Raw genomic sequence first — 27272 nt, forward strand, 5'->3', positions numbered from 1 at the left:
CAGTAATAAACGTTCAGGGGTAGGGACCGTCAGGAACTCCCATGGGAAGTCTCTCCACCAGGGCAGGTTTGCATTTCTTGACAATGGCCCAGAGCAATGAGAGACTCATGGTTCTGTGACCACAGTTCGCATGTAATGTGGGTCAGAGGTGGGTCTGGAACTCAGGCCTTTTATGAAACAGTAGCAGGAAGAGATGGAGGACCAAGTCTGGACCAGCACCGTCCAGGGTCCAAGGAACTCCCAGGTGAGGAGCATACCTCCACCACTGCAGGTCAGCACCTTCCCTGCAGTCGCCCAGAGGTTGAGGGAGGCACCAGGATCCCACGGCCAGTCTGTGCCAGAGGGATTCTGTACTCTCTCCGTACCTGGGTACTTGACACCCGGCTCCTTCCTACAGAGAAAGAGCAGAGGGTGTCCCATTTTACAGATGAGAAAACGGAGGCTTGGGGAAGTGAAGTGGCTTTCTTGAGGCCACGTGGGCAGAGCTGGCCATCAGCTGCAGGTCTTGTGATGGGATTCACAGATCACAGAATCACAGGTTTGGGGCTGGGAGGGACCTTGAGGACCGTCAAGGTCAAGCCGCCCATTTTAGAGTAAGAAACTGAGGCCCAGGGAAATGGAGCGCCAAGTCACATGGGTGGGATTCGAACCCATGGCCTCAGCCCCCAAATGAGGCTCTTTTTGATGGTGGGAGCTGGATGGCACAGGGGACCAAGCACTGGACAGAAGAGCCAACGATGGCAGGCACTGACCGCGGGCCCCGTGCCGAGCGCCAACAGAGATTTTTGTCTGATATCGGGAGGCAGGGGCTCACCTGCCACAGCGCCCCCAAGACTCAGCAGCCACACCCCTGGGCCTCCATCTGAACATCACCAGGGAGATCCTAGTGGAGGGAGCGTTGGGCAAGTCGTGAAGCGGCCTGAGCCCGGCCTGGGCTCCAGCAGTCTTGGCGGTCATTATCCTGGCCGCTCCTCCCCCTACTCCCAGAGCCAGTGTTAATGTTTGTGGGTCCTGGGGATTCCCAGGTGTGAGGTGGCTCTGTGTGTGTGCGTGTGTGTGCGCGCATATGTATGAGTACAAATGTGTGTGACTGGGTGTGTATGGGTGTTGTCTGTGTTGTAAGTGTGGCGTGTGCACACGTGTGGGTATGGGTGTACGTATATGGATGGGTGCGTGTGTGAGTGCGTCAGTATGAATGTGTGCGTGTATGTGAGTGTGGGTGTATGTATAGGGATGTGGGGGCATCTGTGTGTGTGTATATGTATCTGTGTGTGTGCATGTATATTGTGAGCGTGGCTGTGTGCATGGGTGTCTGGATGTGTGTGCATGAGTATGTATACGTGTGTGGTTGTGTATGCATGTAACTCTGTGCGTACGCATGTTTTCCTCCAAGGGTCAGGCACTGGGCTTCGTCTCCGGTGAAAGTCTAGAGACAGACTGCTTGGGATTCAGAGGCCCTGGGTTTGAATTGTAGCCACTCTGCTTGCCAGCAGTGTTACCTGGGTTAATCATCTAGGCCTGGTCCTTCTGTACCAAATGAGGGGCCTGGCCCGAGCAGCACCCCCACCTCGGCTGCCAGCACCTCCCACACTTGCCCCACACTGGGTGGCACGTCCCCAGCTAGGTGATTCCTCTGGGCCGTCTGGAGCCTCAGTGAGAGTGACCCTTCCTCCTCTCGGTCCGGACTGCGCATCACAACGGAGGGGAAGGCCCCTTGGTTAGAGAGTGAACCCCGGGCCACAAAGGCTAGTGCTCCTGTGGTCATGGCAGCCTTCAGTGCTCTCACTCAACCTCCTTGAACAGAGTGCGCTTTGGACACGTGGAAGCCCTCTGAGGGAGTGAGCCCTGCCTCCCACTGAGGCTGCCTCTGTGGTGCCAGGAGAGACTCGGAACTCATGGTCCACCTGGGGCTCCCTTCGGGCAGACCCATGCCGCCACACACCACCAGCTCCGCCCCAAGGTCTCTGCTCCTGCCTGTGGGTCAGAGGAGACCGCCATGTTTTCTCTTGTTCTCCCGTGGACCCCTCTGCTGCTCTGGCCTTTCCTCAGGGTTCTTTCCCAAAGAGCCCTGGTCCTCTCTCCCTCTGTGCCAACCAGCATTTACCAGTGCGGCCACAAGCAAGCCCTGGAGATGTCTGCAGGTACACATGATGTAGTGGCCCTTGGCCAAGGAGATAGCCTGGCAAGAAAACCTTACCTCGGTGGATTGCATGTGGATGGATGTGAGCTTGGATGCTGGAAAATCGGGAGTTTGCTGAGTGCCCTCTCCTCCAGAATCCAGTCCATGCCTGGCCAGCAGTCAGGCTGTCAGGAAGACCCGAGGGCCAGGCCTGCACCCTCTGACCATGGCCCTCACGGAGGCAAGAACAGCATTTCTGCAGGAAGAAGTACTCCTGACGTTCCCGCCCCCTTGAGCCTTTGGCCTTGAGTTAGAAGCACTTGGGTACTGTTGGCATCTGCACAGAGATAGACAACGCCCTAGCGAGATGGTCGGGCCCAATGGCTGGAGTGTGGGCCTCCGCATCAGGGAGGCTTGGGTTCAAGACTCTGCCGTGTCCAGCCTCGTGACCCTGGGCTGGTATCAGTATCGGGCCGCTGTCAGAGACTCTTGGCTTCTGAGTGGGCACCAGTCTGCATTAGGAGAAGGCCTTATGCCAGTGAAAAACAAATGGAAAGAAAAAAATGGTCTCTTCCTGGTTTTCTTCTTTCCTTTTTTGTTCAAATCATCCATCTCCTTTGTTTTTCCCTCCCTTTTATTTCCAGCGGCAGCCCTCCCCCTTCCTAATCAGCAAGCCTCTCTCTGTACAAAGAACAGGGGAGGGGGCAGAGAAGACAGCCACAATGAAGCACCTACTGTGCGCCAGGCTGGGTCAGTGCGAATGGGCGCTGGAGGCATTTCTTGAGCATCTGAGGATGAGCGAACACTCCGCAAAGGCAGAGCCCATTTCCTTCTGGGCTTTGCCTCTCCAGGGCTGGGCCCAGAACCCGGCACACAGGAGATGCTCTATGAATGCGTGTCAGAAGACATGCTGCTCCACGCTAGGGGGAACAGAGAAGACGTGCACCCAAGAGTAGGATGAAGACACGGGGCCAAATCCCTGCGGGAGAAAGGAGAAGGTGGCCAGTGCTGGGCTGGCAGGAAACATTTATTAAGCACCTACTGTGTGTCAGGCACGGTGCCAACTTGGGGGGGTCCAAAGAAAAGCAACAGCAAGCCCTGCCCTCAAGGCCCTTCTGTTGGGGAGACAGCATGCAGTCATACAGGCATCCCCCAAGTCCCGGCCTCGTGTCACATGCAGGGCCCTGGAGGGGACCTCACCGGCAGAGGGGCCCCGGTGAGGGGCCACGTCGGCCTCAGCAGGTGGGGAGGCAGGAGCACGCTTTTGGAGGGGGCGGCTTCTGCTGCGGCTTCTTACGGTGATGTGGTGGTGGTCATCCGAGGTGCATTCACCTGAGGACCTGCTGTGTTCTGTCTCTGCAGGTGGACAGTGACACCATCTGGAATGAGGTGCATTCCTCCGGAGCTGCCCGCCTGGCTGTGGGCTGCGTGGTGGAGCTGGTCTTCAAGGTGGCCACCGGAGAGCTGAAGGTTGGTGGGAGCGTGGGCAGGGGTAGACAGCTCCCCAGTCCCGCAGTGCCGGGCTGCTTCCTCAGCTCCAGGGGTGGGGAGGATGCTTGACTCTGGCCACATGGCCTGTGTCCAGCCTGTGCCCCTTCTCGCCGGACCCAGCCATTCTTCCACTCGGATCAAGGACCCGCCTTCCAGGTTTGGTGCCACTGAGAGAAGTGAGGCAGGTCTCTGCCCTCAGGGAGCTTGCAGTCTAGCTGACAAAGGAATGAGTCTCACCTATGGAAACCAACTGTGCTGGTGGGGAAGGCCTCTTGGCCGCCTGAAGCTAAAGGGCAGAGCCGGAGCGGGAGGGGGCCTCCTCTCCCCCGAGAGCTCCCGGCCCCTCAGCTGCCCCTCCCAGGTCGCCCTGCGGCCTCTGAGGGAGCGAGGTCTCTGGGCAAGAAAGAGAAACAGGCCAGGGAGGGCCGTTTGTTAAAGAAGGGGCCGTCCCCATGGGCACGTGGGCTTCTCTGCCAATGGGCTCCAGCTTAAAGGTGGTTTGGGTGGAACAGAAAGGTCCAGAACAACTTGGGCAAGCTCTGCCATCCCCCAGCCACACTCACGCCCACATGCGTGTGTAACACACATATGCACATAGACATTTACACACGCATGCGTGCACACATCAGCTCATGCATGCACACGTGTGCACAAACATATATACATGTTCTCGTGCATGTATTCACTCACATACCTACACACACATACATACTCACATGCACATACCTACACATACACATATTCACCCATGCATGCCCAAACACATACACAATGCACACATGCACAAACATATATGCATGTTATCGTGCAAGTTTTCACTCACGCATGCACGAAACATAAACATGCACATATATGTACACACCTGATCTACATACACACATGTGCACACACATCAACATTTATACGTGCACACTTACACATATTTTCATTCACACATGCACACACCTGCAAACATGTGCTCGCATGCACATATTCACTCACACACATACACAAACATACTCACGATGCACACACCTACACAGCCACATTCACACACATTCGTACGCACCTGTATGAACACATAGACGCACACATGCACATATTCACTCACACATATGCATACACATGCATGTACATATCAACATTTGTACATGTGCACAGTTACATTTTCACTCATGCATGCCTGTATTCACTCACAGACATGCATGAATACACACTCAGACATTTACACATACACATATTCACTCACCTACATACACAAACATACATATTCAGTGTATACCCTTACATACTCACACACATGCACGCATGTACACACACATGCACGCATGGACACCCACATGCATGCACACGTAAACCCTTCCAAGAGCCCAGGCCTCTACAGCATGGATCCCGCTGATGTTGGCCTGAGGCCGGTGAACTCTTGTGAGTGTAATCAGCCCCTGGACGAGGCGGGACTTCGGCGCTAACCACACCCAGACTAGTTACGTAGGCACTCTGGGTCCCCCCTTCTGACGGCTCTCTGCTCTGTTCTGGTTTGCAGAATGGCTTTGCTGTCGTCCGGCCCCCCGGCCACCACGCAGAGGAGAGCACCCCCATGTGAGTACCGGCATCGTCCGTCCCAGTTCCAGCTGTGGTGGCCTTGGCTCCATGTTGGGTCCAGCCTCAGAGGGTGGGCACCACACGCTGCTCCCCTGCAGTTCCTCTGTTCTCTTGCACTCACTGATGGTGGACAGGTAGAGATCTCTTGGTCGTGGGTGGTGGGGGCAGAGACGGGGACAGAATTAGAAAGGAATAGTTAAGAGGTCAGAGGAGACCCCCAGAAATAGACACAAAGGGAATGCCAAGGTGAGATGGGAAAAGGTCATTGAAATGCTGCTGGAAATGAATTAGAAGCCTGGGGCCCTGGGTGCCAATCCCACTTGTCCCTCGCTCAACATCACCTCGCCTCCCTGGGCGTCTGCATCCCAATCAGAAAGTGAGGGGGCTGGGCAGACGGCCCCTAATGCCCCTGCCACCCCAGACACGGTGGCATCTCTTGAGCTGACCTGGGCAGTCAGCCTGGATGCCTGCTGCGGACTGGGCCGGGCTTGAGAAATCAGCCCAAGCACAATGGGGTCGCTTCCCTCTCCCTGCCCCTCCCCCACAGCCTGCTTCTTGTATCTCCGGGAAGTTGTGGGGGGAGACCCATCTCCCAGGTTCTGGTCCAGGTCTGCAGCAGAGGGTCTCATCCTCTGTACAGCGGCACAACAGCTTGATTCAGTCTACTAGAAGTTATTAAGCACCTGCTGTGTGCTGGCATGTTGCTGGGCGCTGAGAACACCAAAACAGAATTGGGATAGCCCCTCCCCCTCGGTGACCAGCTGTCCTCGAGGTGCTGAGAGGGTCTGGGGGCACAAGTAAAGACGACTCTAATTAAGAGAGGAAGGAAAGGGGCGGTGGGCCCGGCTTTAGCCACTTCCTAGGAGGGGCTGGGAGGAAGCCCAGTGACCTCTCTGGCCTCGGGTCCTCCCTGGCTGCTACCCTGAGTCAAGTCACTTACCCAGGTCATGGGAGATGCAAATGCTCTGGCGTGCCCCCCAGGGTTGTTGGGGGGTCCAGGAGGGACTTAATGTCCCCTCGAGTCCTCCCTGGAGAGCAGGACGGGGCCCAGAACTCCCTAGACCCAAAGCTGGCATTGATCATGGAGGAAACGGGCCATGACACCCCCCCCCCAGGTTGTGCCTGGCCAGCCCAGACCCAGTGGTCCTAACGGGCTGTAGAGGGGGAGGTTCTGTTCTGTCAGGAAGACAACATGCCCTTGTTTGTATATAAAGAAAACCTTATCAGAGGAGAAGGAGGGGTGTTGGGGGCAGCGTCAGGAGGGGTGGAGCAGCAAAAGCTTTCCAAGGAAAGGGCTGCTTCAAGGAACTAAGGAACTGGAAGAAGTGGAAGTGAGGCATGGGGGCCAGCCCGTGCAAAGGCTCGGTGATGGGAGAGGGAAGCTTCTCACCAATGTCGATGTTCCCTTTTTGGGAAGAGGAGCTCTGACACACGTACAGGGACACAGGGCGGGGCGGGCTGGTTTGCATGTTCCAGTTCAGGGTTTAACCTCAGCTTTTGAAGCAGGTGCCCCCCGGGGCTGCTTGGGAGGCAGGGCCTGGCACCTGGCCCAGGGCTCAGCGCCACCCGGGACGCTGGTAGTGGTGACCATGTTGCCCTGACTCTGACATCCTCCTCCTCCTCCTGGGGGTCCCCTGCCTGACTCCCTGCTCTCTCTCCCTTTCTCCTGCTTCTTTTCCCAGGGGGTTCTGCTACTTTAACTCTGTGGCGATCGCTGCCAAGCTGCTCCAGCAGAGGCTGAATGTGAACAAGATCCTCATTGTGGACTGGGTGAGTGAAGGAAAGATGGGCCAGCATTCCGCCCCCAGAGGGGAGCCGAGCTTCGATTTTGGAGGACACGTTCCTTCCCAGCATTGTTGCCCAGGAATCTTAGCTTGCAGGGAAGAAGTAGCTAAGGAAGGCACAGGAGGGAGCGAGGTCCTGATTCAACTTGAGTCTCTGCAGGGGTCTCTTAAGCACCTACTAAGTGCCTCCAGGGCACAAAGTTAGAAATCAAGGCGCCTGCGGTCGGGGAGCTTAGATTCTGTTGGGGGAAGCAGCAGGCACAGAGAGAGGTGAAGACAGGACACCCAGAGAAGGTGACGTGTGGGGCAGCCCAGACCGTGGTGGACGTTCCCAGGAGCCGTGGCCGGTGTGACGGAGAGAGAGCGTCTCACTCCTGCAGGCCTGCGGCCCCGAGGGCGTGGGTGCTTGGGGGGTGGGGGTGGTGGCTCAGGAAGGCCCCTGGCGTGTTAGCTTGGAACGACGGGCTCAAGCTCCTGCCTCCGCTTCTGGTTTCATCTACTATGCCTGCTCGGAGATCTCCGCGTCCGAGGCCTTAGACAGACAACCGGGAGCTTGGCCTGTCCGGCTCCCTGTGGTTCTTACCAGATGCACGCCTCCATCTTGGCCCGAAGGGCGTCTTTCTAATGCTGCCTTCCCTCTGTTTCCCCCACGTGTCTGCCACGCGTCCCTGCTCTGCGCTTAGTGCCTGGAGATGGTCCATGTACGGGCTCTGGCTGAGAAAACTGGGTGCTGGCCCACCAGACCCAGGGCCCCTAGGGGGCTGGTCACCAGCCCCTCACAGCGCGGATTCAGCTGCAGAGACGGACACGCCCTGCTTTGCCCAGGACCACATGCACCCTTCCACCCCAGAGCTGTGGCGGGTTGGCGCCGGCGCTCCTGGGGCCATGGGGTCTTACTTCCATGAGCACCGGGGTCTCCGGGGACCTTAATTGGTCTTAACTGGCCAGCCGCTGCCATTGCTCATTTCGACTTGGCTCCTCTGCCTACACGAGGCCTCGATCGACCTGTGGACTCAGCCCTGCTCCGGGGGCATCCAAGTCCCTCCCAAGTGCTTGTGCGGGGGTTCCCACTCACCTGGCCACGAAGAGCGGCCCCCAAACGTGGCAGACATTTTGATGAGGATCAGTGGGAAGCCAGCCAGCTCGCAGGGATCCCCCACCCGCCATCATGGGCCCTGGGCCTCATTTCCAATGCTGTCGATGAGTGTCGATGAGAGCTGTGTGACGCGTCTCCGGCTGTTCTAGGAGGATTGGGAGGGGAAAGCTTGCCAAGGCCATGGAAGCTCCAGTCATAATGTCTGACTCTTTAATGTCCCAGCACTAAGTGCCAGAGGTGAGATTTGAACTCAGGCCTTCCTGGATCCCAGACGTCGGGTCCTGGGCCTCAGAGGAGGCCGGCCCATGCAGATGAGGAAACTGAGCACCAGGCTGCCGGTCACACAGAGAGTGAAAGAGCCGTCCAGCTCCGTGTCCCGCACACACGCCAGGCTGTCACCAGAGGACAGCCACGGCTGTTAAGCCTCCTGCACTTGGGGCCTGTCCGTCTGGGCTTTCATGCGCCCAGGGGCCACTTAACAGGATATCGCTCAATGGGAGTCACCAGGATTAAGTTGCGAAAGGCCTTGGTTCTTTTCTTCAGTCTTTGAGCAGACTTACTCCGCTTTTCTTCCAAGGACCACAATTGTATTTATTTTTAAATAAGAGTAAGAAACATGCAGAATATGTCTGAACCCCTGGGAGGCTCCTCCCCATCCCACGGCTCCCGCTCCCCAGGGGCCTCCTGTGATCACAGCAGGAGATGGGAGGGAAGGGACGAGGGGATCGACTGGGCCGCTGGGCCGGGAGGAGGGATGGCTGAGCCAGAGGGCAGCTCGGCTCCTTCTGCCATGGAGATTTTGGGCTTTTGGAGGCTCCAGGAACCAGCCCCGCCTCTGACACGCCCTTAGTGCCTGCGCCCCACCCCCCGGCAGGTGCTCCTGTTCTGCTGAGGCAGGCAGGTTACCCCTCAGCATGGGGAGGATTTGGGGGTGGGGTGAGGGTTTGAGAAGCCGCCAGGTTCTCCTGGATGAACAGCTGCGATCGGGGCACTGACCTCCGTCCCGTTGTCTGCCTCAGGATGTGCATCACGGCAATGGTACCCAGCAGGCCTTCTATAGTGACCCCAGCGTGCTGTACATCTCACTGCATCGCTATGACGATGGCAACTTCTTCCCTGGCAGTGGAGCCCCTGACGAGGTGAGCGGGGGCTGGGCTGAGCCCTGGCCACAGGCAGAAGCCAGTGTGGACCGCAGCTCTGGGGGGCCGGGCCTCTGACAAGCCCAGACGCAGAGCCATGGGGGATTTATGTGGAGGCTGGGGCGTCTTACCTCCAGCGCCTATCGGCTGAGGGAATGCTTGGTGGACGGATGGATCGTGTACATGGGGTCTGTTTCTCCCAGAAGAATGTAAACTCCCTGAGAGGAAGGATAATTTTTGTCTTTGTCTTTGTGCACCCGGAGTCTAAAGCTGTCTGGCATACAGTAGGTGCTCAAGGAGTACTAGTTGAATGTCTGAGCTTACTTTTATTTAGGTCTAGGCTTTCCCAGGTAGAGAGGCGACTTTAAAATGTGTCAGTCATGAGCTTTCTATTTTAAATTTGTCATAGGGTCCTAGCAGAGTAGGACCCAGTACTGTAGTGTCCTGCACATAGTAGGGGCTTAATAAATGCTCCTTGAATTTTTTTGTGTTGACCTTTATGTGGTCTTTCTCAGTCACTCAATCAGCGCGCATGTATTCAATGCCTAGTGGCCTGTGCCCGTGCTTGGCCCTGAAGATGCAGAGACAAAAATGAAACAGACCCTGCCCTCACGGAGTTTCCATTCTATGAGGAGAGACAACACGTATGCGTATATGTATGTGTTCAGAATTGGAAAGAATCTTAGAGGCTGTCTGTGGTCCAGCCTCCCTTATTATACGGATGAAAGAGGGAGAGAAAGAGGAAGGGAGGAAAGAAGGAAAGGAGGGAGGAAGGAAGGGAGAGAGGAAGGGAGAGGAGGGAGGGAGGAAGGAAGGAAAGGAGGGAGGGAAGGAGGAAGGAAAGAAGGAAGGAAGGGAGAGAAGAAGGAAAGAAGGGAGAAAGAGAGGAAGGGAGAGGAGGGAGGAAAGAAGGAAAGGAGGGAGGGAGGGAGGAAAGAAAGAAGGAAGGAAGGAAGGAAGGAAGGAAGGAAGGAAGGAAGGAAGGAAGGAAGGAAGGAAGGAAGGAAGGAAGGAAGGAAAGAAGGGAGAAAGAGAAGAAGGAAGGAAAGAAAGGAGGGAAAGAGAGGAAGAAAGGGAGGGAGGATTATTTTGTACCTACTTTGTGACAGGCACATGCTAAATGTTTAACAGATATCTCATTTAGTGTTTAAAACAAGCTTATGAGATTTGTGCTGTTGTTATCTGTGTTTTACTAATGAGGTAACTGAGCCAGACAGTAGTCAAGTGATTTGCCCAGAATCACCCAGCTAGTGAGGGTCTGAGGCAGCAGTTGAACTCGGGTCTTGCTGACTCCAAGCCCGGTGCTCCACTGCATCCATGGAGGCATGAAGTAATGCCCCCCCTCATGCCACCCACATAGAACTGGCAGGCCCCACCTTGGAGCCTCCACCCTGACCCAGACTCAGTACATGGTCTCTGGCCCCCGTGGCTTGAGCTGAGCTTTGGAGGAATCCAGGAATCCTAAGAGACGAGCGGAGTTGGAAACGCTGGCATCTGCCGGGTGCGTGAGCCTGACTCGGTCTCCCATGAGCCCTTTATTTTTGTCCCAAGCACAAATGCCAGTCCTGGAGAATCAGCCAAAGGAAAGCGTGCAGGCAGGGGAGGCTCTCCTGCCCCCCCACCCCAGAGTGTTCACGGCTGTGTTACATCCCCTCCCCCCAGCGCCCTCTAGAGAGGGGATGCCCACCAGCTGGGGGGCCGGAAGGACCGTTGGTCTGCGGTGGCCTGTCCAGGGTCTACAGCGGCCCCCGCCGGCTGCCCACCAGCAGAGGGTGTTCCCCCTTTGAACAAAACATGGCAATGGGAGGCAGTGGGTGGAATGAAGGTGATAAATCCCATCTCGTCAACTGGGTTTCAGGTGGGATTCTCCCACAGAAGGCACAGAGCCAGGACATCCTAGCAGAATAAAGGACGCCCCCCCACCCCCACTCCCCAGGGACCTGCCCAACCCTGTCCCACTGGGAGCCCATAACTCTGTGTGGCCAGGCGTCTGCCGGGGTACACATAGAAAGCCTGTGTCAGAGCGGCCCAAGGTGTCATTCAGACCGAAGGACCTTTGGGAAACCAGGGAGGCTGTGAATCGGAAATGTCCCCAGGATGAGGGAACGGGGCTGAGGGCAGGGAAATTCTGGGGGGAAGCAGGCAGGGAAGCCGGGCTTCCCACTGAAGACGTTTCTTGCTCCTACCCTGTGTGATTTCATCAAGGGCTGGTGTCAGGACCTTAGAAGATTTCTCATGGGGCCCCTACGGGAGTGCCAGGCCCCCAGGGCACAGCGTGAGACAAGCAGCAGTCACCATTGGCCCACTTCCACCTTGAGCCCCTGGCACTGGCGTCACGGTGGTGCCCAAGATGCAGCCAACAGAAAGCTGAGAGATCTGATTTCTGGCCTCTGCTTATGCGCCTGCTAGGCACACGAGACACTGGAAATGTCTTAAAAAGAGCAGCAGTCGCATCGATAGCTCCGTCATTGAACTGTTGTCTTTCTCGTTCCTCATCCTAGGTTGGCACAGGACCTGGGGTCGGCTTCAATGTGAACATGGCGTTTACTGGTGGCTTGGACCCACCCATGGGAGATACAGAATATCTGACTGCCTTCAGGTAAGCTTCCGGATTCCTTGTGCTGAGTCTGTCTGCCTGTGGCCTGGATCTTCCCTCCACCCTCGGGAGGACACGTTCTTGTGTCTGCCATCATGACATCCATTGGTGGTCAGCCATGTTGATTGTCTTCATCGTCGTTTGGGTGTTGGAAACACGCCTGGCCCAGCCACGCGCATGCACACGGGGCCGTGTCGAAGTGGGTCTGCATCTCTCTTCCTCTCCTGCCCGAGGCCAGGGCCACATGCTCTGTCCCAGGTCTCCCGGGGGGCACATGGATCTTTTTGTTTTTGTGAGACGTCGCAAGCATTCAGCTCCTCTGGGACGCACGCTCATGCATCTCAAAACCAGCCCAACGTTAACTTTCTCTCCCGCTTTTTGCCAGACGCAGGATTTTTCTAACACTGATGAGAGACGCAGAATAGGGTCATTCCACAGATGGGTAAACTGAGTTACTGTGCATTCAGGGCTCTAGGTCCATCAGAGCTGAGAGAGGTCACAGAGATTGGCTGCTCCAGTCTCTCCTCTTGTGCACTGGGGTTCACGACCCTGGATTTGGAGGCAGGACGTGGGCTTACATGCTGACTCTGATAGTCTGCATGACCTTGGACAGGTCCCTTGTCCTCTGGAAAAGGAGGGGCTATTGCTTGGTGGGCAGCTCTGCATGGTGGGAGGCCTGAGGAGGTCTCACCTTGGTGACAGACGGGGACTCGCAGAGGCAGGATTTGAACCTGGGCCTTCCGGCTCTGTGCCCCAACTTTTCCCAGAGTGCTTGGTGATCGCACCAGAGAAAGGCCCTCCTCTCTGGGTCTTTGTCAGTGCTTCTGGCCCCAGTCTTTATCACCTGGGCCATTGGCACCAGCGTGTGAGCACAGGGAGTTAGGAGTGCTAGGTAAATGAGGACAGATTGGGGACGCCCCTTGGGACTGTCTCTGTCCTGGGGCCTCCCACCTCCTCTCATCATCTGGCCCCCCTTCAGGCCACCCCTCTCCTCCTTTCTGGGTGGGGGGCCAGCTCAGATATGCAGAGAGCCACCATTCCCGCGGGATCCTCTCTGTATGGCCCAGGGCCAGGGCCTCGCTGGGGACCCGGGCAGGACACGCGGCTTCCCTGGGCCTCAGTGCCCTCTTAGGTCAAAGGTTGCTGGTCATAACTTATCAGATTTAGATGAGTCCGCAAGATTTTTGTGAGGACGGCCCCTTGCGAGATTTGGGCACCGTGGAAGAGGGAGGAGGTGCCGGGCCGCTGAGAGGTCACTCAGCCAGGGTGTACGAAGGCCGGCCGTACATAAACCACAGTGTAGAGAATAGCCCATTTCAGGCCCTCATGGCCCGGAGGGGGCCCTGGGACCTGGGGTGCAGAGTGCTGGCCCTAGAGTCAGGAGGTCCGAGTTCTAAGCCAGCCTCAGACACTGACCAGCGGAGTGACCCTCAGAGTCAGTGTGTTGGCGAGGGGCCCAGCCCCTGGAAGCATGGCCAGGCAGAAGTAGGCAGGGTTTCTTGGCAGCCAGAGGGCCTTTCTCTTTCCCCTGGCTCTTGACCAGATGGGATGGGCCTCGGGCTGTCTCTGGACATAGCTTGAATAGGGACCCACTCCCCAGAGCAGTGACTGACATCTGAAAATCGGGGCAACGCTGCTTGATTTGTTCCTCCCCCAGGCTGAGAACGCTCAGCTCTCCAAGTCTTTAAAAGCGATGATAATAACAAGTGGCTCAAAGACTCCAACGCTGACTCCTTGGGATAGTGTTTCTGCAGCCTGGAGTTAACCCAAAACTGATTGACTCCATCTCTCTGAACGGCCACTTCTATAAGACATCGTTGGATGGCAGCCCAAGAGCCTGAAGGGACCCGAAGACTGTGGGGCCAAAGGATCTGGGTTTGAATCCTACCTGTGCTGCTTAGGACCGTGAGATCCCAGATCTCAAGATGGAGGAAGCCTTAGAGGACATTGAGTCCAGTCATTCATTGTACAGATGAGGAAAGAGACCCTGAGTGACCTGTCCAAAGTTGCCCAGAGGCTGTAAGCAGCTCAAGTGGGATTTGAACTCGGGGCCTCAGACTTGGGAGCCAACAAGTACCTTCCTCCTTATTCCCTGTGCAGCCTCAGGCAGGCCACTTGTCCTCATCTGTAAAAACAGGGGTGCAGATTGGATGACCTTACCCCCCAAACTCTGTGCTTCTGGACACCTTCACTCAGCAGAGCCTGTGGAGGCCTTGGGAGCCACAGCTGGATTCAGATGGCGAACCCAGAGCTCTTTCCATGGTTCACAGTGAGGAGAGCCAGCCCCATCTCTTCCATGGAGGCGGCACAGTCATGGGCACGGCTTTGTGCCCGGTGGGTTTCATTGGGTGGGATCGTCGGGCGTACCCCCCTCCCCCATAGCGGCATCAGCACCGGCATTGGCGGCACCCCGGCTCCATCAGTCCCTCTCGGGAGCGCTGTCCTTCCCCGTGGACCTCCAGAAATTGTGTTTTAATCTCCTGCCAAGTCTGTCTGCGATGCCACCATCTCAAGCAAGCTTATCAAAGCTCCAGCGGCCTGTTTAGAAAGGAAAATCGTCCTAGGTTTTTATTGATTTCAATGTAAGATGGGGCTTTGATGTTCCCAATTTATGGCCGTGGAGAGAGGGGCTCACATATCCCTTTTTCTCCCTTTCTTCTGCTTTTTCCCCCCTCTTTGTGAGCCCCTGGAGACGGCGCGGGCCTTCAAGGCTGCACCTTGTTACGCAGGCCCGTTGCCTGCCATGTTGCATTTGCAGGGGATCAGGCCCGCGATGAAGCAAAGATAAGAGTGTGGGCGCTAATGAAATCCAGAGGCTGTGGCACTTTCCCCAGGACCATGGAAGCTCACAGCCGAGAGCGGGGGGCTCTAATTTGAACCAGCCCTGACGCCGAACAGGGAGACTTTGAAGTTTACGGAGGGACCGCAAGGGAAGGCTTTGAGCTGGGAGCCGGCTCAGTTAACCCCTTCCTCTACCCGGCCGCTGCCCAACGAGAGCCCTGCCCTACATTCGGGTGAGTGGTGCAGAGGCAGCGGAGTCCCACTGACCTCCGTGGAACACGACCTTGAGACATGGTGGCCGGTGACTCTGGGTGAGCCAGCGTCTTTGACCGCGGGTCCTCCAAGCAGCCTTTGGTTATCGATCCAGGTTTTCCATGGGAAGACTCGTATCTTCATTATTACCATTTTCTGAGAAGGGCAAGGACCAACCGTGAAATGTCATGAAGTCCAGATAGCTTCCTAGAGAGAGCGACATGCTATCGCAATGGGGCCTTGGCTTCAGAGCTGAAAGGGAACTTAGCAGCCAGCTAATTTAAACTACACAAGGGGAAACCGAGGCGAAGGGCATGATGGTGACTTGCTGAGAGCCCATGGCAGAAGAGAGGAGGAAAGCAGCAGGGGCACTTCGCAGAGGCTTCAGACGGCACCTGTCTGTTGCCCCAGGGGACTGGGGCATTTCTGTTTTTCTTGATTCTGAACTGAAATCAGGCAGCTGAATTGAGGCTCTTTGGGACAGGGCAAGGGTGGGGCTCAGGGGGCACTTCCATGGAAACATCTCTCTCCTGAGTGGCACGAAGGTGGTGGCCCGTGGGTGTGTAGTGAGGCATGCAGTGCCAGTGCTCTGGTGTTATGAGGGAGGGTTCAGTTGTTGGCCTGCAGGGGTCGGATGGGGAGGATTCAGTGTTTGTTCTAAATGTTGGAGAGGTTCTTTTGATCGGCGGCTGGCACAGGGTGCCCGAGGCCACCTGCTGCTTCAAGGAATATCCTCGGAGAAGATGTGGAGAGCAGGCTTTGTCATGATGAGCTTAGGAGAGCGCGACCCAGGGCCAGACCTCACCAGAAGATCATGCAGGAAATGTCTGGAGGCCGCCTTCTCTGCTGCCCCGAAATCAGCCTAGAAAGAGCCGAGCACAAAACGAGATGGCTCCGTCCAGTGGGCTTGGGGCTGCCGCCCAGAGCGCCCCACGGGCCATGCGCCACGCACCACGTTTCCATCCACACACACATACGTGGCTGCTGGGCCAGGGCCTGTCTCTCATCCCCTTCCTCTCCTCTCTTCACCCCTTACGGTCCGGCTTCAGCCCAGACTGCCCAGGGATCTCCTGCTGGCCAGAGCCTCCCCTCCTCGCCCTCCCTGGAGCCTTGGACACTGTGGGTCACTCTTGTCTCAAGATCCCAGGGACGAGCCTCTCTCCTGGTTCTCCTCCTGCCTCTGACTGCTGCTCCCCTGTCTCCTTTCCTGGATCTTCTTTCAGGCCCCTCTCACTGACCGTGGGTGTCCCTCAGGCTCTGTCCTTCGCAGTCTCACCAACTCCTGTGGGTTCCGTTAGCGTCTCCACGAATGACGCTGATCACCTTGCCCAGCCCCATGCCCCGTGCTGGCCTGAAGCTGGCGTCTCCAATTGGGCATCCTGTAGACATCTCCAAACCAAACTCTCCAAAACTGATCCCGTTACCTTTCCCTCAAGGCCACCTGCTCTCTGAACTTCCTATGACCATCCCCCAGGCTCACGCCCGGACTACCCTCTCCTGCCACAGAGTCCGCCTTCCTGCACCCCCTCCTCTCCTCTGACTCTGCCCCCACCCTGCATCTCCCCACACCCCAGGCCAGACTGACCGTGTCGCATTCCTCCTCAGTAAATCCCAGTGACTGCCTTCTGCCTCCTGGCTCAACTGTAAAATCCTCAAAGGCCCATCTCTGAGGGGGGAATAGTAGCGAGGCTGTTGGGAGGGCCAAGTGAGGTCCCCTCTGCCTGGGTCAGTGTGAGATGATGGTGTCTGGTTGTTGTGAGAGGTGCCCCCCATAGCGACTGGAGTCAGGAAGATCTGGGTTCAAGTACTGCCTCTGAGACAGACTGGTCGTGGGAGGGTGGAGCGGGTGAGACCCTTACCCGTGTGTTCTCTCCAAGGTGAAGAGGCTTGCTCCAGCCCTGCTAAAGGGGCTTTCTCCTCTGGTAGGCAAGTCCCCCAGGCCAGACCTGACCCTGTTATCACCATCATCACCGCAGGAGATCCCTGCCCCCTCTGGGCCCTCCGGCCACTCTGATCCAGGGGCGCCAGCTTGGAGCACAAGCGAGCAGGGCCCTCTTCCCACCCAGGGTTTGCAGGATCCTCCGTCTGTCCCTTTGTCTTCCCGGTCTAAGTGTCTTGGACTTCCCCGGCCCAGTGGTGACTGTGGGCGAGCTGAGCCAGGGCGGAGACTTGCTGGTCACACCAGAAGGCTTGTGGCTGGCACAGAAGAGAAGCTCAGCATGGTGTCTGGCACCAGCATCCCTCCAAGCTGTCTGGGCTTTGGGCAAACACTTGGAATTACGGTGGTTGGTGGGTAGCGGGGCCCAAACCTCTTCATCTAGAGCAGGCGGAACGTGTGTGTGTGTGTGTGTCCAGCTGCCCCGCCTTCCTGATGGTCTGTTCTGTCGGGCCAGGGTATGCGCGCACACACATGCACACACGTGCACACGTGCACCGTATCTCCCACTTTGTTTCGATTGGCTTTGGAGGGACGCCACACGGCAGGCTGAGTTATTAGTGCCTCTCATGGTAATCGCTCAGGGAAATGATGATCTTAGCAGTTTCTCTCAGGCTCATAGTGAATAACTCTGCAGCACTTCAAAGCGGAGACATAACCAGCCACCGCCTCTCGAGCCCTTTGTGGAGGAGACGCCTTCGGCCTCGGGGGGGTCGGGGTCCCCCCCTACCTGGATGGAGCAGCTGGAGGGAGGAGGATGACTCCTGGACAAGTCGGAATGCCATTGGAAGCCAACAGTATCAGACTCCCAGTGCGGGGAGCAGTGGAGACCTGAGGAAGCAGGAGACAGTCTGCTGGCTTGGCATGTTCCTGTGGACAACTCCTCCCTTTTCTGTTCTTCTCACGTCATTGAGACACCCATCCATCTCTCCTCTCTCTGTCTGTTCACCTGTTTATCTCTTCTCCTGATCTCCATCTGTCCGGCTAGCATCTAGTACTCATCTCTCCTTCATCCATGCAGCCACATCTCCTCTGTGCCTCTCTCTCTCCATCCATCTGAGCCGCACTGTAGCAAGTCGTCCTGAAACTGCAGAGACAATCCCTGCCCTCCGGTAGCTTTCATTCTGCCAGGAGGCAGACCACACGCAGATTGGTCAAAGCAGACTCAGTTCCAGGGGTCTCAAAATCTTTTGAGAACGTGCACCCAGAAGGGAGGCAGACTGGCCAGCGGCTGGGCCCCCGTGGCTGGCTGACCCCGGGGACAGGCCCCTGGTGGCAGAGGGAGATTCTTCTGGGGGACTTCCTCAGACCAAAATGAGAAAACCATATGGGCACGGGAGGGGTGGGGAAGACGTCCCATCGGGGGGCCCTGTGAATGCACTGCAGCAGCTCCTAGGGAGCGTTCCTGCCGCTCATGGACCAAGCTTGGAGCATCATCCCTCAGTGCAGCTGGGCCAGGTTTAAAAGCAGAGGTCCCCTAGGATGGTCCTTTGCGAGCCCACCTGCTGTTTCTGCCCCCGAGCCTCAGAAGGACCCAAACCCGCCTGGGGCGGATCGCACGTGGAGAAGACTGCCCAGTGCTATGACTGGTCACATTTCATGTGCTCGGAAGCCACATGTGTTCGTCCCCAGAGTGTTTCTGGTGGTTTCTGATCCTTTCAGACTCATGTTCTTGAAGACATCTACTCCATGGATGAAAGGGTGGGAAATATTGCCTCCTGGGCCACCAGCCTCCATTCCTGCCAACTGCTTAGGAAAAGCAAATGCCAAAGTACAAATGTCCTGTCAGGGACGTCCGGATTCAAGGGCTTCAAAAGGCGTCAAACCCCCACTTGTAATGGCCTAGAAATAGATGCTTTAGAAAGGAAATGTTCCCACCCTTGGCCCTGGTGCTGCCCACGCCATGACAGCCGTGGCAGGTTGGGAACAGCACAGGGAGAGCCCGCCTCTGGGCATGCGGCCCGGCCCCAGAGAGAGAGCCTGCCTCTGGGCATGCTTCCTAGCCCACTGACCAGCTCCTACTTAGTGAATGAAGACTGCAGAGTGGATAGAGCCCATGGAGCACCAGGCCCTTCCTGCCCCAGCCCCTGGGGGCTTGTGGGTGGAGCCAGATGCTCCCCCCCCACCAGGGCAGCTGCCAGTGCAGCTCTATAGGGACATTGCCTGGGTTTGTCCTGTGCCCAGCACAAAGGGTCAGTTTGGCCCCAGTCCTCCATGAATGTGCCTTCTCTTGGAGATAATGTGTGCCCAGAAAAGTGGGTGCAAAGCTGGGTCCTGGCATCCCAGGTATGGAGGCCATGCAGCCTGCCCCCTCCTTTGACAGAGGAGGAAACTGAGGCACAGGGCAGTTACCTGGCTTGCCAAGGGTCCTACCGCTGGTGAGTCCAAGCCCTCACCTCAGAAGATACAATGTAGCTGGGAGTGGAGGGGTGGGGGATGGGATGGGCCAGCCCCTGGCAGGGTCTTGTAGGAACTCAGCCATGAAATAATTCCTCAAGGCAGAGGTGAGGTGGGAGTGCATTCCAGGCATGGGGCACAGCCAGTGCAAAAGTGTGGAGGTGGGACGTGGGACACCACATACAGGGAGCCACAGGTGGGCCCGCCGGCATGGACCCGGGGGGTTGATGACAGCCGGCCCTTGGTCTCCCGTGCTGTGTGACTCATCCAGGCTCCTCGTCAAGGTGCCACAGGGGCTCTCAGCCCACGACAAGCCCATCTTACTGCTCTGAGCTAAAGGGCCTGGGTGCGAGCAGGTCTGCGTGTTTCTCGGAGGCTGTCGCTGCATCTCTGGGCCCGCTATCCCAGGCAGAGCAGAGGGGCGGCAGGCTCTGGGGGGCTCTTGCAGGGTTAACATGCCTCTCCTTGCGTGTTGCAGGACGGTCGTCATGCCAGTGGCTAACGAATTCGCCCCAGATGTCGTGCTGGTTTCATCTGGTTTCGATGCTGTGGAAGGCCACCCTACACCTCTCGGAGGCTATAACCTGTCAGCAAAGTGTAAGTGGGGTTTTTCAGGTTATTCCCGCGCTCGGCTCGTTTCAGCACTTTGGAGAGGTGGGCAGGGGACCTTGGCAGCACTCACCACCAGGATGCCAGGCTGTCCAGTTTCAGTCTGGGCTCTTCTTTTTTTAATCACTGCTTCAGCGACCCTTCTGCCTCTGGCCCCTTGGGCCGGTGGCCTTGAAATGTCCCCACCCTGCAGACAATGAGTTTAAATGAGGCCTTCGAACCATGCCCAGGCAAGTGCCCTGACCACCTTCGGGTCTCATCCTCTGCCTGTGAGCTCCAGCCCCTGCAGGTGCATAGAGGCACGAGAGGGACCCTCCCCAGGTTCACAACCTACTGTTTCCCTGATGCTGGTGAAGCGAGGCAGGCCGGGCCTTTCTTGTCTCTCCCAGCCATAGGGAGGGTCCATGCAGCAGGGCCACCGAGGGCGTGGCAGGCCCAAACAAGGCCTGTTTGGCCATGTTGTTTTCATTTCTGATTCACCCTCTGTGAGATGTGAGGCCTGTCTCCAGGCCAGGCCCACAAGCTGTGCTGCCTGGGCAGTGTAGATGCCAAAAAAGGTGACGTAGCCCCTGCTCTCCACCGACATTTATTCAGCACCCTCTGTGCTAGAGGCCCGAGATGCAAAGACAGAATCGGAAGTCCCTGCCCTCCCAGGGTGCATGTTCTGTGGTGCCTGCTCCAGGACTGGCATCCCCCCTTCTCTTGCCCCCTGCTGGTCGAGGCCCTGAGACTCCTGGGATCTGCTGGCCGAGCCCCTGCACCCCTAACTCTGTAGCTTTGCTTCTGAGAGGGAACCGTCAGGATAGAGGTCATGAGGGCATTATTTGCTTGGTCAGGAACCTACCAAAGATGTGACTAATTAGCATCACGCCTTAGGAGGTTTCTCTAGAATATGGCGGATCCCGCAAGGACGTGATTCAAGGGGAGGGTGGGAGACCAGGTCAGCTCCACAGTGTAGATGCCCAGTGTGTCGCTTCTGTCCCTTGTAGGGGGCCGGTGTGTGAAAGGATCTCTCTGGAACCTTGCCCCATGGGGCTGACGGGGCCCCCCTGCCTTCCCAGAGGAAGGAGAGGGCAGCCTCACACACTTATTCACATTTACACACGCATTCCCATACCCACACGCTCACACATTCTCTCACACTCATGCACATTCACACATATACACATACCCACACGCTCACATGTTCTCACACACTCATACATTTATTCACACATGCACACTCACATTCTTATACACATTCCCATACACATACATTCACACATTCACACATGTACACATACCTACATGCTCACATGCCTTCATTCACATATGCACATTCACATTCTTATACACATTCCCATACACATACATTCACACATTCACACTCACACACATTCACACATGTACACATACCCACATGCTCACATATTCTCACACACTCACATTCACACATGCACACTCACATCACATACACAATCTCACACACAATTTCACACACACATACACATTCCTATACACACACATTCCCTCACTCACACACATTCACACGTACACATACACACTCACATTCTCACACAGACACACACTCTCACATACACTCACACGCACACTGTCCCAGAGTTTGACGGTCCGATGCTCTTACAGAGTCACTCCCCCTCAGATCTTTCTTTGCCCCCCCCAACAGATCATTTTTTACTTTCGCAAACATCATTCTTATATTCACACAGATCAGAAAGGGGAATCCAGCCCTGAAATTCTGAGATGAATTTATTGGGCTCAGACCTGGCTCCTATTAGGCAGCTCAGGCCCCAGCCCCCTCACAGCTTCTTTAATATGATGTCATACCTTTCGGGGCTGCTTTGATCGCCTGCCAGGAGCCTGTTCAGCTGCTGACCTTTGCCCCTCTCCTGCGTTCCCTGCCGCCCCGCAGGTTTCGGGTACCTTACGAAGCAGCTCATGGGACTGGCCGGCGGCCGCATCGTCCTGGCCCTGGAAGGAGGCCACGACCTGACAGCCATTTGCGATGCTTCGGAAGCATGTGTTTCTGCTTTGCTGGGAAATGAGGTAGGAGGACAATGAAAGGTGTCAGGGACGGTTTTACCTCGATGCGATCAGGGGGTGGTGGCGGCAGTGGCCGAGTGCCCCAGGCAGCCCCTGGTGGGCTCCTGCAGACCCCGCCGGGCCTGACGATCAGCGAGTTTAGATGGGCTTGGGAGGGTGCGAGGGGGCTGGGGAGGGGAGGGAACAGCCCAGTCACCCAGGGAGAAAGCAGGTGGGGTGCTCATTCCACCACATGCTGCCCGCACCCCGGGGTTACCCCTGGTGTGTTTGCCTTACCTCACTGAGTCTTTTCCTTCTTGTTGTGAACATCTCTTAGAGCTCACGGGGTCCTAGGCTTTGGGTGGGAGGAGGCCGCAGAGGTCTCCTTTGGGTAGACTGAGGCACAGAGGTGAAGGTCACCTCTCCCACTTGTGTCTAGCTCTCAAAGGTTTGTAGCCCCTAGTTGGGGCCAAACAGCAGCTTTAGGGCATAGATCCTCACTCCTCATGGTACCATTTTAAGGCTAAGGAAAATGAGGCTCATAGGGGCAGCTAGGTGGCGCAGTGAATAGAGCACCAGCCCTGAAGTCTGGAGGCCATGAGTTCAAATCCATTCTCAGACCAAACACTTGAGACTTACTAGCTGTGTGACCCTGGACAAGTCACTTAACCCCAATTACCTAAAAAAAAAAATGAGGCTCAGAGGACCTCGCCCAGGGTCACGTGGCTAGTATGGGTCTGAGGCTGGATTTGTGCTCAGGGCTTCCCGACTCCGACCTTCTGTCCCCTGAGCCCAAAGGAGGTTCACAGAAGGGTTTGCACGTGAGCAGGCAGCAAAGATGGTTGTGGGGGAGCAGCCACCAGGCAGATGGGCCGGCCCTGTTTAATCAGTGTCCTAGGGATCGCCAAGCCCTGCTCAGTGCCCCGCCTCTGCCGTAAGTGAGGCCCAGAGAGGGCATCCTATCGCCTCCCTGCCGCGTTCACAGAATCCAGGCCCCTGCCCCGCTCAGTGCACTAGCTGCTGCTTCCCTGGAGACTGGACACGTGGCCCATGCCTGCCCTCACGGGGTTCCAGTTGGTGTGGAGTGCACAGCAGAGATTCAGAAGACGAGGGACAGAGTCCCTGCTGAGTCCGCTCTATCAGCGAGCTCTTCTGGGGACTAGGCACTGCCCTCAGTGAGCTTCCACTCTGCCAGCTAAGTAGATACTGAGCAATACAAGTGGAAGGCAGCTGGGGAGCAGTCAGGAAAGGGCTCCCCTGGGAGTGCTGCAGCTGAGCTCTGAAGTAAAGGCAGAGTTCTGGGAGGCAGAAGTGATTAGGATGGGGCAGGCACAGCGATGGGAGAGGAGGCATTATGCCTGGAACGCTGGGGGAAGGCAGCCTGGCTGGACTGAGGAGTTGCTGTCCAAAAGCTTCATGGCCGAGTCATAGCTGACAGGGCCTGAGGGCGCTCCTGTGATTGGCTTGGTTCTTTCGTACTCTGTGAAGGATGGATTGGGCCCGGGAGGAACCACTTAGCGGTTCCTGAGTGTGCGAAAGACAGACTGGGCGCAAGAGCGAGAACCCCAATAGCATCCTCAGCCATTTGGCCAAACAGCTCAGCACAGGCGGCTGAGAGCGTCAGCAGCGGCAGATGGCGGGGGAACGGAGCGCCAGGTGGCCGGAGTTGTGGATTGGGGGTGCTTGGCGCCATACTGGGAATTAAGGCCGTGGGTCTGGCTGAGAATGCGCAGGAGAGGCCCCCTCTGCCTGGGGGCCGGGAGGTCAGTGAGGGAGGGCAAGATCCAGAAGGGAAGATCCCCGAAGACCAACGAGGAGAAGCTGGGGTCTGGTGTCAGACGCTGCCAAGCACCCAAGGAAGCTTGAGGACCGGGAAAGAGCCTCTGGCTTTGGGCAATTAGCAGGGCCTTGGGGGCCTTGAGGGGAGGGGGTGAAAGGGAAGGCAGATGCTGAGGGGCTTGGGAAGGAGGGAAACAGAGGCCATGAAGGTCGGCTGAATCCTCCAGAAGAGGGAGGCTGGCCATGTGGAGGAGGAGCCGACCGGAGCTAAGGGTCCAGCGTCTGAGGCTAGAGGGGCCTGAACCTGTTTTAAGGCAAGAGATGAGGGGACCAAGAGGGCAGAGAAAAAAAAAGATGCGATGGATCGGGGAGACTCTGGGAAGGTCACAGCCTGGGGGTGTCAGAGGCAGGAGCTGAACCCGCATCTTCTTGGCTCCAGAGCCCCCATCGGGCCGCTCTCACAAGTGCTGCCAAAGGAGTGGGGGTCCCCAAGGGCTTGGTGCCAGGGTTGGGCTGAGGAGGGCTAGCAATGAGCTGGATCAGGCCAGAAGCGTGAGGAGGGGCCTGGGGAGAAGGGCCCAGGCAGAAGGCAACCGAGGAGCGAGGAATGGCCTCTGGCAGGCTCTGCTCCATTTCTCAGTCACTCACCACAGTCATTGTCCTTCAGAGAAGCTAATTGCTTTGCCCAAGGTCACACAGCTTTGCTAAGCCTGGGTCTGGCTTCTCCCTTCTCCCTCCAAAGGCCTAAGTATTTATTATCCAATTTGTGCTCAAGGAACCAGGATTTGAATCCATACCCACTGGTTCCACCCACGCCCCAAAACCCAGAAAAAAAATCCTGTCTTCCCTGAGCCAGCACTGCTCTCCAGATGCTTGCGGGGTCCTTTTATGTGAGGGAGGGGCCTCCCACCCCAGACAGACCCAAACGTGGCATCATCAGCACCGATGATCCCTCATCTGGTCTCCGTGTCTTACAGATGAGGAGACAGAGGCCCGAGAGAAGAGAACTCCCCTAGTCCAGAGTCAGTGTTCAGACTCCTCACCCAAAGCCATGGGCATCCACGGAGCCCGGCTGTCACGGCCCAGCCCGCTGGGGATCACTGTGGCCTTCTCTGTGGTGGGCTGCTGCCCAGTGAGAGCCTGTCTGCATGCATGTGCATGTGTGCATGGGTGTGTCTTGCAGGATTTCTAGAGGTAGCATTTCAGAGCTATGTACTTAACGTCTCCCATTCAAAGACAACTTGCCCATTCTGCCTCCGAACTGGAGCTTAGCTCTCAGAACCCCAGAACCTTGGGGTTGGGAAGGACCACAGAAGTGGTCAGCCAGCCCCCGCCTGAAGACGTCCCATGAGGGCCGGGACACCCCGCACCACCACCTCTGAGGCAGCCCAGGCCGCTCTGGGAACCGCCTGATTGTGAAGAGAGCACTCAGTCCCAAGCAGACGAGGCCGAACACCCTGAGTGAGCTAATAGCAAAGGAAGGCCCCAGAGGCCAGGGTGCTAACCTTTGGACAGCCCTGACCCACGCTGTGACCCGGGGGGGGGGGAAACCTCTCCTGGGGGCCGCCATCTGTAAAGCGAGTAAGCTGGACCAGATGTCTTTCCCAGCTCAGGCACCATAGACTTCTTTCTCTGAGAGGGAGTGTGGCACAGTGGCTAGAGGGCCAGCCTTGGAGGGAGAAAGGCCAACCTTAGACACCTGCCAGGGGTAGAATCCTGACCCACTGCCCCCAAGATGCAGACAAGGTGCTGGCCTGCCCTAGTGGATGGAGCTTCCACACCCAGAGGCCCCATTGCCAAATCTTGGCTCCAGAGCCCACCCAGTAGGGTTATGCCTCAACAGTCTTACCTGCCTGGCTTCTAATACTAGCTCCATCACTGTGCCAGCTAGGCATGCCACCTAGCAGCCTCTCAAGGCCTCAGTCTCTCTGTCTGTAAAATGACAGGTTAGAGTCCGCTCCTAGATCCCTTTCAGCCCCAAATCTACCCCCAGGCATCATTTATTAAGTGCCTGCTATGTGCCTGGCCCAGTCCTCGGTGCTGGAGATGCAGAGAGGAGTGAGACAGGCCCTGCGCCCTGGGTAAGCCTATCTTCTAATGCGGGTCCATTCCACATTCTCTTCTTTTCTTCAAGCCAAGAAGGGCCATGGGCTCTCAGGGAAAGCATCTCTCCTTCAGTTAAAAACCCCTGAGGAAACCCCTCTGGCAGGGATATTCTGGGCTAACAGGTCAGGAACGTGCCAGCTCAAACTGCCCAGTAGCCCCTGAGCCCTGTTCCCTCTGGCCTTCAGTCACCGATGAGCCATCAGGAGATGCCCCTTCTTCCCTTCTGGTCATCTCACTCCTTCTGCCCCCCAGCTTCCTCTGTGGTCCAGGGGCACTGGCCCCCTCAGACCCTCTGTCTCCCAGTTGCAGGACTTTTCACAGGCTGTACCCTGTGCCTGGAATGCTCCTCCCCTTCCCCTCCTCCCCCTCCCCCCCACCTCTTCCTCACTTCCTTCAAGTTTCTGCTGACATCCCACTTTCTACAAGAGGTCGTGCCCATCATCCTTTATGCTGGGACCTTTTCACTGCAATAATGCCCAGTTGGCCCAGGCCATAGCTCTTCTGCAGAGTTGTCTGCATGTCATCTCCCTCACTGGACTGGGCAGTCCTTGAGGCCAGGGACTGGCTTTTGCCTTTCTTTTTCCAGAGTTTAGCTCACTTTAGGTATACAGTGGGCACTTAATAAATGCCAGTTGATTGATGGGTTCACTTTGTGACCAGGGAAAAGTGGGGAGCCTCCTTTTCCTTACCCATAAAATGGGGCTAATGGTGCCTCCAGTCTCTCTTCCAAGGTTGTTGGAATGAGATCAGAGAGAGGGTTGGGGCTGGGCAGAGCTTCGAGGGAAAGGGAGAGGCCGCGGAGCTCAGGTGCCCAGCCCAGGGCGACCCCACCAAAGCCACGGCTCGGTGGCCATTCATCCAAAGGCCTCGCGCCTCAAGCTCCCGTCGCAGCAGCATGTAGGGGTTTCTTCCCAGGATTCCCCTCAGAGCCAGGGAGGACCAGCATCAGGAGTGCCCCTGTTTCCCAGGGGGTGATGCCAGCCAGAAAAAGGCGCGGACTCCTCCCTGACCAGCCACGGGGTGGGTGCGTGTTTCAGCTTAACCGACTGCTTTTCAGGGAGTGCTCAGCATTTAATCTGTGAAGAAGCCAGGCTTGGATCTTCTCATCTCAGCTGAAGGACAAGGCGTTTCTCCCCCGGAGCCCTTTTAAGCCTGTTTTTGTACTTTTGTCATTGATAGTAGTCAGACTGACGGTGGCGACTGTAGCTTTAAGAAAGGACCCGTGGAGGCTCTTGGACGTGTGTCTGTTCCCCTAACAAGAAAACGTTTCTCTACTTACACACATCAAAAAGCAGGAAACACTCGTTTTATCAAGGACTTTTATAAAATCTTTTTAATGCAAGAAAGTTGGACGGCCCCGCGGCTTCTCTGTCCTGCGGGGCCTTTGATGAAGTTTGATATACAGCGTGTTGGACAATTCTGCACGCACACACATGGGCAGCCAGCTGTGGACAGCAATGTGCCAGAGGGAAATTGGCTAATTTAAGAGAGATGGCTAAATTATATGGTGAAATAGTAGGAAATGGGCAGGGGGAGCGCAGGCCCCCCCGGTGTGTCCGTGCTCACCAGCCGAGATGAAAACTT

The 27272-nt window shown here is 56.7% G+C and overlaps 1 protein-coding gene across 3 annotated transcripts in view; it reads left to right on the forward strand.

The window, feature by feature from the left end:
- Positions 1–27272, forward strand: part of HDAC4 (histone deacetylase 4) — a 290128-nt gene that overhangs the window by 248476 nt on the left and 14380 nt on the right. For all 3 annotated transcript variants that reach the window (XM_078154602.1, XM_078154603.1, XM_078154604.1), the window contains 7 exons: positions 3482–3589; positions 5133–5188; positions 6874–6961; positions 9091–9210; positions 11712–11809; positions 19651–19769; positions 21694–21827. In XM_078154602.1, the coding sequence (XP_078010728.1) occupies positions 3482–3589; positions 5133–5188; positions 6874–6961; positions 9091–9210; positions 11712–11809; positions 19651–19769; positions 21694–21827 (723 nt within the window). The remainder of the gene's footprint in view (positions 1–3481; positions 3590–5132; positions 5189–6873; positions 6962–9090; positions 9211–11711; positions 11810–19650; positions 19770–21693; positions 21828–27272) is intronic.

This window comes from Phascolarctos cinereus, unplaced genomic scaffold (genome assembly GCF_003287225.1).
Source record: "Phascolarctos cinereus isolate Bilbo 61053 unplaced genomic scaffold, phaCin_HiC Scaffold_5;HRSCAF=322, whole genome shotgun sequence".
NCBI classification, from domain to species: Eukaryota; Metazoa; Chordata; class Mammalia; order Diprotodontia; family Phascolarctidae; genus Phascolarctos; species Phascolarctos cinereus.